The sequence below is a fragment of the Emydura macquarii genome, unplaced genomic scaffold (assembly GCF_026122565.2).
Source record: "Emydura macquarii macquarii isolate MOO-44397 ecotype Brisbane River unplaced genomic scaffold, CSIRO-AGI_Emac_v2 contig_2768, whole genome shotgun sequence".
In the NCBI taxonomy this organism is placed as follows: domain Eukaryota; kingdom Metazoa; phylum Chordata; order Testudines; family Chelidae; genus Emydura; species Emydura macquarii.
In genome coordinates this window covers 41,890,511-41,904,867 of record NW_027132905.1, presented here as the reverse complement: position 1 = coordinate 41,904,867, position 14,357 = coordinate 41,890,511, and the positions used below count along the sequence as shown (strand labels likewise).

General features: G+C 45.0%; 1 protein-coding gene across 1 annotated transcript in view; it reads left to right on the top strand.

Moving 5' to 3' along the window:
- Positions 1-14,357, top strand: part of LOC137165786 (ATPase family AAA domain-containing protein 3-like) — a 59,928-nt gene that overhangs the window by 30,811 nt on the left and 14,760 nt on the right. The window contains exons 12-15 of the mRNA XM_067567233.1: positions 657-708; positions 1,675-1,745; positions 5,591-5,758; positions 7,694-7,802. Coding sequence (XP_067423334.1) covers positions 657-708; positions 1,675-1,745; positions 5,591-5,758; positions 7,694-7,802 — 400 coding nt within the window. The remainder of the gene's footprint in view (positions 1-656; positions 709-1,674; positions 1,746-5,590; positions 5,759-7,693; positions 7,803-14,357) is intronic.

The following is a 14,357-nucleotide window of genomic DNA, read 5'->3' as shown; positions in this document are numbered from 1 at the left end:
AAAAATTATACTAATAGAGAGGATGGGGAAAACGCCACCAGTTAGTAATGGAAATTTTTATTCCATGGCTATCATCCAAATGTCAGATCCATGAAATAACAGCAGCTGTAGCCATGGGATTTGTATATGGAATATACTGTCACCAGAGCCTGTTGTGTGCTTGGATTTCTGCCTATTGCCCTCAGCTGTGCATATATTAAATGTGTACAGATGCTAAAAGAGCACCTACCCATACATGGTAGGAGCCCATGATAGAACTTAATTACTTGAACATAACTTGAGTGCAGCAGTACAGTTTAGGATTATCCATTCCCAGTAAACTATGAAACTGAAGGGCTCAGACCACCTACCAGCTGTTCCCCGCACCCTGCTGTTTTCAGCCATCTGGAGAAAAAAGATGAGCTTTGCAGTGTGCCCTGAAAGTTCTCATATTCAGGCTATTTCTGAGCAGTGGGGGACAAATTCCAAAGCCCTGGGACACAGCCATTAGCCCCTCCCAGTATACACCAGTAGAGCCTCAGCTTAGACACCTTTATTGATCAGGTATAGGGAGAGAAGAGTCCTAAGCCAGTTTGGGTGCTCTAGGTCATTTGCCTTCTTCCCTTGCTGTACCTGTCTCCCTGTGTCTCTACATGTTTTGTTTTTTCCCTTCACAGCCTCTTGCTGTTTGTGGATGAAGCAGATGCGTTCCTACGAAAGAGGGCTACAGTAAGTGTTCTCCGTGCAGCCCCCCTCTGTGTGTGGTGCAGGCTGGTCACTCAGCCAGCAGCCTTCTCCGTTAATCTGACTAGTTAGCCTTGACAGGCAAGAGATGCCCTACTGCTTACATAATTAAGTAACCTGTAGAGGAGAAATTGCCCTCTTGCAGCTGTGTGGGGCAAACGCCACTCAAGATTGACTTGGGAATTTGGTCTTTCCTCCAACAAGAGTGGTAGGGAGTGGGTAGTGTGAATTGTGTGTTAGAGGGCTTGCAGGTGCCTGGGGGATAGAAGAGAAAATGAGGAATTAAAATAACAGAAGACAGAGGAAATGTGGTCCCACATTTCACTGCTGTGCACCTGCAGATGTGTTTTGCCCTGGCAAATGGCTGGCTTGGACTCATGCTTTCCACAGCACTAAGGAAGTTGCAGCAGAAAAAGCCACAAATTCCTTTTTGCCTGTTTCAGACCAAATCCCTGTGCTGTGCATTGAAGGTGAATCTCATCTTGCTCCTAGGCGCAGCACTCAGAATCCACGTCAGTTTAAAGAGTTCTCATGTCCAGCCCTGGAGAACTCCTATTAATATGCATGCAAGTTTCAAGTACCGAGATAGAAGGCGAAAGCTTCCCTAAGAGACATTATTCAACCAGAGGCTGCATATGCCATTGGATAGTGCACTGTACTGGGAGTCAGGAGATCTGAGTTCTATTCCTGACTCTGCCACTGGGTTGCTGGGTGACCTTGGGCAAGTCACTTCACCTCTCTGTTTGTTTCCCTTCCCACTCTTTGTCTTGAATGTGTAGATTGTAAGCTCTTCAGGGCAGGCCCTCTCATTGTGTGTGTACAGTGCTGATTTCTGGCAGGGCCGCTAGGCACTATCGTAATACCAGAGAAATCACCATTAATAATTGCAAAGGTCGCAGCCCATTCTTGACCCTCAGGAGCCTGATCATCCTCTGAAATGTTTATTTGCAGGAGAAAATCAGTGAAGACCTAAGAGCAACATTGAATGCGTTTCTGCACAGGACAGGACAACACAGCAACAAGTAAGAACCCAGTCTCTGCAGTGCAATAACTTGCATTCGATTAAAGCGGACAGAAGTCTCTAAAGCATTTCTTGCCTGCTGACGGTGTACAAGTTCAGAGGATCATTGGAAGTTAAGTCTTTGATCTCTTCCATCAAGGGATCCAAAAATTTGTACTGAGCAAACTGAGGGACTTGCTGCCTCTCAAAAATAATATTAAAAATTCCGCTTTGCTTGCTTCTCTCTTTCTTGGAGCCAGGAAAATAAGCTCAGAAGTGCAGTGCATGGGTGGAGACTCCAGTTTGTCAAGCTTAGGGGCTCTTTGAGTGTCCCAGGAAGTGTTTGAAAGAAGCTTGTACCAACCTCACTCTTTAATATATAGTGCAAGAGACTGAGCAGTCCTTCAGCATGCAGATACTGCCCATGGCTCTATTCTAGCACTTGAGGTGCATTGTGCAGCCTTCACTGAATGGTAGGGGCAGTATATGGGTCTGTAGATCACGTTGGAGGCAGGATAAGCGCAGACTTTCCCTTTCTTGGGCAGTTAGCATTTCTGCTAAACCCGTGCAGTCTGGATTCATGGACTTCAGTGTCACTAAAGAAGGCGGTAAGCGTGCCATGGCGTTGAGTGGTATTGGGTGTGTTTGAACCCCTGTAAGAGGACTTCCTGGTGCTTATTTGACCTTCAGCTCTTTCACTGTTCTAAGTGCCCTTTGACCATGTGCACTAGGAGTGAGCCGTCTCTCTGGTGTGCCTGCTCTCACTGCTGAGCAAGCAGTCAAGTGCATTCAGTATATTAGTATCTTAGAAGACCCAGAGCTGTTCTCTCTGAGCCTGTCACATACATCCACAAACACAGATTATTGTTGGATGTTCTTGTCAAATGTGTGTGTACGTAAGTTAGATTGGCTGCTATTCATCTTGTGCCCAGTTTCTGTACAGTCAGCATTTCCTGCCCCAAGAACTGCTTAGCCTAATGGGAATCCTTTCCCTGTGATCATAATGGTCACATAAAGGTGGCCTTTTCCTCCCTTAAAGACATTTTTACTTGGTTCTTTGCCAGCTCTGCCTGATAATTAAATTTCTCCTTTTATAAAGGAGCCAAGTCAAAAATAGCCATCTCCTTTTCAAGTGCACAGAGGTCAATGCCTGGTGATTAAAAGGTAATGAAGAACAGATAATGAAGTGCATGTTGTTATGGTAACCTTGTGTGATTGGTTCAGGACAGTAGCTGGGGGTTTTTTCCTCAAAGCCTCCCATGGGACTCTTATTAGTACTGATGGGAGCTGTAACCTGCAAAGTTTATTGTTGATGTACATTGTTCACACTTAAACTTTTCAGTTGCCTTAAAAGGGTAGGAGTGCGGCCCACCGCATAGGTCACTGGAGTACAAGACATGAAAGCTGGATTCTGTTCCTGGGGTCTCTGTGGAGATCTAGACAATTCCTGTGCGTTGGTTCCCCAACTGTCTTGCTTTCCTTTTCTGAAGCACTTTGAAAAGCTCTGTAAACGCAGTGAATTAAGCACAATTAGTCATAAGAATTAACCAGTGCTACCTCAGTATTTCCCAGGGTATGGCAGTAAAATGAATGCTGCACATACTGAGAGGATAATGTTATTTTAAGGCAAAACTGCAAAGATTTAAAGGGTGATAACTCTATTGAAGTCCTTAATAAACCATCAAGTAACTTACAGGACTGTCTTTTGCCATATGCCCTGCCAACGCAGTTGAGACCAGCTAGGCAGCTGTGCCCAGAAGAAGCCCCAGCCTTCTTAATACAGTGTGTTGCAACTCAAGACTTAAAGTAGTTATTTCTCATCTTTCCTCCCAAGAAGTAGAGAGCTTTGCAAACCTTAGGGCTCCCAATTCTGAGGGTAAACTGAAGCCACTGCAATCCAGTGACAGGCTGGGAAGGGTGCATGCCAGTCCCTTGCTGTAGTGCCCTTTTTGAAGTGCCTTGGGCAGAGCTCTGCAACAGCTTGTTCCAGTGCTTGCTCGTCCCGTGCTCCAGTCCAAATGATCAGCTCTTAATTTTGATGAGTACTTAATTCACCCACAGCTCCTGCAGTGAGCCATTCTAGGAAAACTAACCTCTCCCGTGGATTTTGTGCACTGCTTAATTTTAAGAGATTCTCACTGCAGCTTTTTTAGATGGTCAGTCCTTCCTGCTAGCGATATATGGGAATTTTGTAAGGTAACTCTAATAGCCCATGTAAATATACCAGCATCAGTGGGACCCCAAGGAATTCTGTTACTTAGCAGTAACTGCCTTCAGTGAGTGCTAGGTTTTATATAGCTGATCTTAGCTTCCCCAAAGGACATGCCAGGGAATCTAAGTGTTTGGTTCCTATTACTAACATCTCCAAGAGACTTCCTCAGCTCCTTTCTCTCGAGCTGTCTCACATAATCCTCCCCCTCGCCACGGAAAGACTTGTCTAGGAGGGCATGGCTGTGCTTCCACAGTGGCTCAGGAGAAAGATCTCTTCAGCAGAAGAAATATGTTTGTGCTAATGCGACTTTCAGGCCAGAGAAATTATCTTTGCAAATGAATGCAAGGAACGGGGGCCCCAGTAGGTCTGATTTTAAACAAATGGCAAGAGGGTCGATATTCCAACAGCAGCTGTTAAAAGCCAATTTCAAATTATAATGCACCATTAAGCCAGTAGCATCAATTAATGCATTAAAGCGAAATCGGCATGGAGAAAGAGCATCATTACAAATGAAGAAGCAGGTGCTCTGTTTCCAAAATGCAAATTGGGAAGCCACCAGAAAGGAAGTGAGAGGGCAACTCTGGGTAGCTGGAGCAAGAGGAGGTCAGGTGTGCCTCCCTATGCCTGTCCATTCTTGGACCCCTTTTTCCCTTAGTGGCCCTTGCTGACGTGCTTGAAAGGCTGGGCTCTCACAGCATGTTCACACTGAAGGAAACACACCTAGTGTTACCCAGCTTTAAATCAAAAGCAATTTCCCTGCCACTTGCAGTCTCCCTGCTGTTAAATGTTTCCAGGTTCGAAGAGGAATTAGTGCGCCTGCAAACTGCTGGATTATGAGCCCTAGAGACCCAAGTCGTCCTGTCATAAAACAGGTGCAGCCACAGCTGCGCAAGCATCCCTACGTGGCATCCCTAGTGTCTCTCCCCTGCTGCAAGGGGTCACTCCTAGAGGCCAAACTGGCTCTGTTCAGTCCTGGGTGTTTCCACTAAGTGCCAGCAAGGGATCTAGTTGTGTGGCTGGCTTTTTGTGAGATGGACACGTGTGCACCGGGAATAGGACGGAGGCTGCCCCACCTCCAGCTTGTTTCATTTAAGCCACCAGACTGCTGCTAGGGGTAACAATTTTCATCCAGCTCTCTGGGGTGGGTTTGAGCAAGTGATCTGTCCCTGTGCCAGCACCTGGGCCACTCTTTTGTTTTGGCTAGCATGGGAGATACCAGTGGTGCTGTGTGTGGTTTCACGCTCCAGCCAGCTGCTTCTGCACAGATGTTACAAGCCTCTTTCCAGCCCACGTCTATCACCATAGAAGCGATTTCAATGCCACTTTCTGCATGGCAAATAGATCTTCACTGGAGGATCGGATAGTGGGAGAAGATGGGTTTTGGGGAGCTGAGGAGGGAAAGATATTGATGTCATGTGTCACATGCGCTTGGTTGAACTGTTCTAACTCATGTATGGTGTCATGCTGCAATAGGATCTGTTCAAGTTTTGCCACTATTACAAAGCCGTAGGAAGTATTTTAGGACCAAGCAGCATGTGGGGGCTGTGTGGTGTGCAGATCTCTGGACCACAGCAGTCGTGAGTCGTCATTGCATCTGCATCCATGGGTGTCTTTCTCACTGATCTCACCTCCTCTCTCCCCACCACCTACACCAGGTTTATGCTTGTTTTAGCGAGTAACCAGCCAGAGCAGTTTGACTGGGCCATCAACGACCGAATAGACGAAATGGTGAATTTTGACCTACCACAGCTAGAAGAGCGGGAGCGGCTGGTGAGGATGTATTTTGATAAGCACGTCTTGAAGCCTGCGACAGAGGGGAAACAGTAAGTATCCCATCCTCACAGCAGTGGGCTCATTGAGGTTTTTGTCCTTGGTTCACAGAAAAGTTTATCCTCACTGGAGACCAAAGCCCTCTTTCCAGCCAACTGTGCCTATTGGTCTGATGCTGGATTTCTGTGAGCTTCATTAGTGCTTGTGCTGTGTGTTGACCATCAGGCTTCCTTCTCCATCATTCGAGAATGTCCCCTGCTCTTCAGCAGAATTGGGGGAAGGGTAATATGCCCTCGTGACTGGGCCCTGGGTGGACAAAACTTGACAGTGGTTAGGCTGCTACTGTGCAGGGACCACTGGGGATCATGCTGACTAATACTGTCTTGCCATTTCTTTGTACTCCATCTGTCTGTATCCATCTGTTGTCTCTTGCCTTCTTAGATTGTAAGGTCCTTGGGACAGGGACCATCATTTTGTTCTGTTTGTACAGCACCTAGCACAATGGGGGTCCATGACTGGGACGTATAGGTGCTTTGGTAATAATGGATGCATAGCTATGTATTAGGCTCCCCAAGTCTCTCTCTTGTTGGGTTCATTGTAAGGCAGTATCTCTGGCTTTTAGTGACAACCTGTGCAATGCATGTTGAAATGAGGCTGAGAATATGCAGCCTCTTCAAGTTTTGGGGCATATCCCAGTCTGTCAGAGTTCTCCTCCCTATTTTCCTCCCACAATAAGCATCTCTTGATAGTGACTACAATCAGGAGATAACTAGAGAAGGGAGATGGGGCAAAAGTGAAGGAAGAAGGAATATTTTCTAAACACAGACTTATTTCAAGTGTGCTATCTGCTATGTTAAGAGATTGGGCCCAGTCCTCATTTGCTAACCAAATATTTATACTTCATTAAACTGTGGATTTTGTGTGTTTGTCCCCTTGTCTGAGTTGCAGGGGGAATAGTGAGCTCCAGCCTCTAATTTGAAATATCCATATTGCAGTTGCAAGCCTGGCTCCTAGAAAAAATAACTTGCATCCAGAACATTCCTCGTTAAGTGTCTGATGCAGTTACACAATGCCTCATTCCTAGCAGCTTATCTGAGACTCTCCCCACTCACCCATCTTCCCCCCCTCCTGAGCTAGGAGTCGCCATGCTACAGACTGTGTTAAACTGGGGCCCAGAGAAAGGCACTCTCACAGGATGCCAGTGGCAGAGTTTTGGGGGGATAGAACTCAGGTCTCTTGATTCTCAGTCTTCTGGTCACGCTACTTCGAGGCTGTGCACTTTGTATTCATCTGTCTTGTCCTTCAGGCCCCCAGCCCATAAATGAGCTAGAGAGATGCACAGCGCAGCCTCCTTTTTTTTTCTCATTGCTTATGAAACTCTGGAACATTTGGCGAAGGCCTCATGAAGAGAAGTGGAAATTTTGCCAGCAAGAGGGTGGACACTAATTAATGAGAGAAGAGCTGATGACCAACTGTGATAATCAAGAGTTCACTAGGGGGCCAGTTTGATCCTTTGTTTCCTAATTTCCAAAATAGAGCTGCTGCTGAGAGATAAAATTGCTCGAATATTGATTGTTGACCAGTGCAGCAGCCACCTCTCCATTATTTTCAGCCAGTTCCTCACACCTTTGCCGGAACTCCACTGACTGAATTCAAGATGCCAGTGGCCTAATTACCATTCTCGGCAGGAATCTAAATCAGGCCAGGAGTTGCATGTTGCTTTTGGAAGCCCAAGGCAGAGTGCTGTGGCTAGCATTTGTCCATGTGCTAGTCCTGATACATTCATGTACAGAAGTCTGAAGCTCCTTTTTGGACACGCAAGCACCCCCATGCTTGCATTCAAGTGCACTAGCCTGCACTAGCTTGTTACTTACTCTGTTTCCATTGACTTAAATGGATGCAAGAGCACTGTTCAAAATCCCACCTTTTTTTTTTTTTTCTCATGATGTTACTGCCTGGAAACTAACCCTTGTGCTTCTGACCTCTAGGCGTCTAAAGCTGGCCCAGTTTGACTATGGGAAAAAGTGTTCTGAGATTGCCAAATTGACAGAGGGCATGTCTGGCCGAGAGATCTCCCAGCTCGCCGTGGCGTGGCAGGTAAGCTAGAAGTTGATAACTGGTGTTCTTGGGTGGTTTTTCTTTTTTAAGGAAGAGCTAAACCAAGTTCTGTGCTCAAGCGGTTAGCTGATGGCAACTTTAAACTTGGGCTAGTGAAATCTCAAATCCTGCCTTTCACAGAGAATGTCACAAACAACACTCAGATAGCGTGTCTGAAATGCAGCTGGCTCTGGGGTGGATGGCATCAGTCAGCCAGCACACTGCGCAGCAGTAGCAGAGGGGACACTCACAATAAGCCATTCACACCTCTATAGGAAGTCAGCTTTTGCATTTCCCTGTGACATTTTAATCCCTCTTTCTGTGCTTTGAGTGTCCTGAGTTGGTTTATCAATAGCTGACTTGGAGAAAACTGACTCAGTAATGAGGGCTACCAGAGCATGGTGGTAAATGGTCAGTGAGCTGACAGGAGCTGTGCCCAGTCTTGTTCACACTTCGATGAGAGGCAAGGCAAGGAGCAAAATGGGGAGATCTACAGAGCAGAGACAGGTCCTGAAGATGCAGGTCTGCTGAGATATTGGCCTGAATAGAGATGGGTGAAGAGGTTTGTCAGGAATGATAAAACGGGCCCAATCATTAATGGGCTGGATTCAGATCTGGTGGAAGCAGCTGCAGAGACTTCATTGGAATTACACTGCTTATGCCAGGTCTGAATTTTGCCCTGTATCTTAGATGGTCACCTGCCAGGCACACCGGTCAGGAAACAGGTCCCCCAGGCAGAGCAGGCAGCGTCTGAAAACGATCAGCCTAATGTTTGGTAGCTGTTCGGAAAGCAAAGCAAATGCTGTGGCATGCAGGCAGCTAGAGCCCAAATACGAGGTTGTTGTGATGCTCTACGAAGAACTGGTGGTTATCGAGGATCTGCAGTGTCAGCACAAGAAGTACGTTGAACAGCGTGGGAAGACAGGTGATGGGGAGACAGCGTTAGTCTTAGCTAGTGCATTTCTAAGTCCTGGTTGAAAATCTGAAAATGTCTGGTTCGTAAGTAACTATCAGGCAAGTGGTGGTGGCGGCAGCTTGTTCTGACGTTCTCGCCTCAGAGCAGGAAGGCCCAGCGTAGTGGAGGTGGTAGGGGTTGTGCCTGGATTTATACAGTGTAAAAGTAGCTTTGCTGCTGGTGTTCTGTTGCTCACAAAGACCGTGAAGTGCTTGATTCGACAAAACCAGGCTTTGAAGTGCTTTGGGGATTGTGGCTTCTCCCTCAGAACCCAGTTGTGCTTCCTGGCATCCAACAGAGCACTCCTTTCCTGATCAGCTCCACTTAGGGGAGTTGGGATCCCTCCAAAGCACTTACAGAAAGATAGCACCTTCTGAAGCGGTCTCGTATAATGTGGCTATGCTCTGTCACACGGCAGGCTACAGCCAAGGATTAGCTAGCGTTTGTCTCTACTTCAGTCAAACAGGAAAATCAGGACTCTGACGTTGCATCCTGCAGGATGTATAGGAGTGCTTGGTCTTGTGGCGAGGCACTGCAGATGCATTTTTAATCAGTGCTCCCTATGGATGTGGGCTGGAATTCAAGTCTTGATCAGTGTTTCTGGAAGGGGGGGTACTTGAGACCCACGTACAATTCCATCTGTAAGTGCTAGATTTTTGGTACTCCGGTGAGATCTCTTTGCATTATGGTGGCTTCTTCATTTAGTCTGGAATAAAATGCCTCATTTTACCTTCTTCATAGCACTTTTCAGCCTGGAACCAGAGCTGTTCCTGAGACACACTTGGAATATAGACACACACAGAGCACGCTTGCCAGCCACATTACCTTCTCCCCTTTCCCTCCATCTGAGCTATGACATGGGTTACAGTTGTGGCTCATGAAAAGAACAATCCCACAGCGGCTTGACTTCAGCTTGATTCCCTCTTCTCACTTTGCATTCATGAAAGGAGGCCTTGCAGAATTGCTTTTTTCATTAAAACTTAATTCTTCAGCAGCCACAGTGGCATAGGCCAGATTGATGCAGAGAGCCTGTTGCACATAAGTGCTCTGAATTCAGCTCCCCTGACCTTCTGTTGGGTTGGGTCAGAGCAGAAAATCTGTGGCTTATTTCCAGCAGGTGCCCCAAAGCAGAGTGCAAAATTCACACCTGTTGGTTTCTGCATAAATAAATGTTACTGAGCTGCTAGAATAGAGATTGGGACTGGGTATTTTCCTTGGTAGTGTTGGTCTGTTGCTGACAGTCAGTATTACTTTGGCTGTTGCTGATAAGAAGCCTGTGATGCCTCGGGATTGGTTAGATACCCTGAAGTATAGAAGATGGAACACACTCCTAGCTATATTCTGCACAGTAACTAAGATGTAAATCCATCATGACTTCAGTACAGCTACTCAGGATTTACAGTTTTATGGCAGAGAGCAAAGTTTGGCCTTTCAAATTTGTACCTGGCACATTGACTATTAAAGTTACTAAAGATGAGTTATACAACTTCTCTGAAAGTTACAGCAGAGCCTGCTAATACCACATAAACAGGTGTTCACATAGATTGTAAGGTTACAGGTACATTTAATGTGTCTGTAAAGCAAATGCGCGCTTATGGCCTGGTGGAAATTAATCATATGCATCAGAAACAATTCCATTTACATAGCTTCTATGGTCTATCTTTTTTTTTTTCTGTTGCTAAAGACATCCTTATGTGACAACAGAATCTTCGCTCATAAGTATATCTTCTTATGCTGAAGTCATAATCTTCTGGTATTGCACGGTATGCAAGTTGGGAAGTTAACAAAAGCGATTATGACTTTGGGTTGAGAATAAGCATTAGGGAAGATAAACCAGTTACACCCACACTCCTGTCCTCCCTGCATATATTTAAAGCACAAGGAAAGGAAATATAATAAATATTTAAGCAGAATTGTTTCCAAATAGACTATTTGTCGGTTTCGCAAGAACTGCATGAAATTTAATTTCTAAAGGTATTTTAAGTTAAGGGGAAATTTTGGTACAAAATTACTCTTAAAAGATGTTCAAGCAGGCTATAAATCATTTTATTAATCTATGTGTCTCAGGACACAGATGAAAATGAAAGCCCTAAGCTGAGCTATTACAAAATGGCCTTATTTCTTTTAGTGCTGGAATACAAGTAAAAATTAGTTTTTATTTTCTATTAGGATATTTGTATTCCCTGCCATGTACAAAGTATCTAGAGGTGTGTTGATTGAATTGTATATTGGGATAAGCTCACAATAGCCTGATCTGTCTTCTTGTTGGTTTAAAATGAACCCAGAAGATCTGATGTTTGCTGACAGTTCTTCTTGAATAAAATGCGGTGGACCTAAAACCCATTTTAATTGTATGGCAAGAGGAAATGCTCTAATTTTAAATTAGAGAAATTAGTCAAAAGGCACCCTTTCCAATAAAGGTGGGTAGTGTGAGCCTGCGCTCACTATAAAAATGTGGGGGCCCTAATACAGGAGTAACTCCTAAGGAGAGAAGGGGTTTGTTTGTTTTTTACACTTTCCAGGCCAAATTTATAGCTTTCAGGTGTGTCACTGCTTAGCTAATTTGCATACAGTTAGTATTTGCAGCCACAAACTAGGTAATAGGCAAGTATTGTGCTCATTGTACAGACGGAGGAACTGAGGCACAAAGACAGTGACTTGCCCAGGTCTTCTAACTCCCAGACCCTTCCTCTCTAACTGCGTGCACAGTGCAGTCCTGTTGGTGAAACTGCTCTGAAAGAGGGTTGGGATTTGTGGTGAAGCAGCCAGAGCACTGAACTTGGACTTGAGTCCTGGGTTCTAGTCCCCATTCTGTTGCTAGGTGACCTGTGGCAAGTCACTTCCCTTCTCTGTCTGTTTTGCCATCTGTGAAGTGGAGATGATGATACTGACCTCCATTGTAAATTCCTCTGAGATCTACTAATGAAAAAAGCTGCATAAACTCTCGGTATTTATTATTGAACTTGAGGAATCAGGTGTGAAACCTAATCTTGGGAGTCAGGAAATAAATCGCTTTTCTCACTTAACCCTTCGTTCCATCCTTCACACAGTCTGTGTCCTGCAGTCCTACTGGGTTTTCCTGCATCTCTGTAGTTTGGAGGTAGAGATCAAACCTTTGCTCGGCCTAATGGGCTTTTGACCACCTCCTGGGAAATCTTCCCAGAATCCTCTGCCTCCACAAGCTGATAGTGTATCAGGAGCTTATTCTTTCCAATATATTAACTGCATCTCAGAACACATTCTAACCCCAAAATAGCTTACATTCACAGATAAGGCAGTCTGCCTGCAAAAGCTCATGTTCCGGAATTACTTTTCTAACAGCAGGATTTAGTGGAGGGCTCAGGCAGGGTTGCCCAGCTCAAGCGAGATTCCACTACACAAATGATATTGTGGTGGCGGTGATGGAAATTCAGAGGAGCGAACTGTCCGCAAGCGGGACAGTTCCACAGAGCATTGTGTCAGGAACAAAGGTTTTAATATGTATGCCCAGGGGTTTGGGAGCGTACGAGAGAACACACAAAATATCTCATGGACAACATCACTTGGGGCATTCTCCTTTCCAGTGGCAGTGTTTTGCATTTTCACATTTTGATCGGCTACAGACCTCAGCTGTGCTGCCCAGTCCCCGTTATGGGTGACTGTGCGCACAGAGGTGAGCCCGCTCGCACTATGTTCAGTAGAATCCAAAACCTGTCACCTCCTGCTGCTCGGGGGGCTAGCAAAGCTGCAAGTTGGGGATGTCGTTGCACTTGAAAGGGACAATACCCATCTCCCTCTAAACATGCGAGTCAATTAGCATCGACTCCCTCCGTCGCAAATGACCAAACATGACTTTGTACAGAAATGGCTGCATGCTTGGTTCTGCTGAGTGAATAAAGATTTGCAGTAAACTGGCAATTTACTTAATAAGAGCCTGCTGATTGACCTGATGCTGCCATTCTAATGGAAGCTATTTTGTCTCCCCAGCACCTGGATGTGGGCACATGGCTGACTGGTACAAACTATTAGCTCTAGCTTCACTGCTCCTATGTCATTGTCCATTCTCTTTGGGAGTTCCCAAAGCTGGCTGATTGGCTCACTTTAGGAGCTGCAAGCCAGTGGTGTAACTAAGTTAATTTGTCAGTAATTGGCTGCTGCTATGATTTCACATCACTGTACACTTTTTCCCTTTAAATGTGATAAAGCTTGGCTCCTAATTAATCCATGCAGATGTAGCTAATCTGAATGGTGTTAGCCCTGTGTGTCTCATCGCTGTCCCTATATCACCTTCACAATCGCCTGGGTCCTACAGCTGTTGATTTCTGCATATTCCCAAGCCCTGAGTCTTGTTCTGCAGCAATCAGAGCAGTTACATTCTCTGTTCTTTCTGTTGGAAGTGCTACTTCTTCAGTTCCCTAGTTTAATCTTTTAAAATGTCAGATGAAGCATCTTCTTTCTCTTTAGCAGAGCTCCTTGCAATTCCACCATGGGAAGTTTCCAGAAGACGTGTTACCCATGATATTGTTGTATGGACCTAATACTGTGTGTTACGGTTGCTCCCAGGAAACATCTGGTAGTTCAACTACGAAGTCAGATTTGGAATTAATTTTCCTTTCAGCAGTGTGTTCCTTAGAAATTAGCTGGAATGTGTAACTCTGTGTGTTACGGCTTAGTGCTAATGAGCTCAGTGGTGATTATGGGGAGCCTGATTTTTCAGAAGTGCACATAATTACACGTTTAGTGTGGCACTCTCACTTCCTCCAGTTGTACATATAAATTGCATATTCACATGCACAGCTGCTGTCCATTTTCATGCCCAAATACCCAATTTGTGGTGGCAAATGCAGTAATTGTAACTGGCAGTTGTGCACCCAGCATGTATATACATGGGACAGTTGGGCAGGTCAGTGAAAGCTTATGGCTGATTCTATGTCCTGAACAAAAACAAGTCAGTAGGATTTTTGCCTTTACTTTTTGACGACATGCCTTAGCTGTAATTTCACAAGATGTTAGAAAAAGAATTTCATGCTATACCTGCAACAGATTCTTTCCAGAATAAGGAATTGGAACAGTGAGAAATTCACTGGTTTAAAATGCATTGGTTTGACCCATGTAAACTTAAAAATGTGTCTTAACACGTTCCATCAAGAGTCTGTGTGACTGACTGCAAAATATTGTACATCCCAGTGGGACTTATTTCAAGGCCAGAGTTCTTGGCTTTTGTGGCATGTATAAAGTACAACAAAAGGAGGTGGTTTCTTTGGTTCAGTTTAAGCCATGGGATGTGTGGGTTTTCCTTATAAAACTCAGGCATTGTGAACAGACCAAATGAAATAAAAAAACTCCTTTTGGTGGTAAATTGTTCTGCCATCAGAAACCATTGGTTAAAAATTCAGATATATCCCACTTGGGTACAGTAAGTTTTCTAACATATACACAACTCTTCTAGATATCCCTGTCTTGCACTAGAAAGTGCAGCTTTGAGTTTAAGAAGGGTAACTTCTGAACTTTCCCTTTCCCATAAAGAGGGAGGTAAGGTTCCAGAATGATGTTGCAACTCAGTGAATGGTTTTAAAAACCAGAGGAGTATTGTAAAACCAGATTAAATCTAGTTTGTCAGT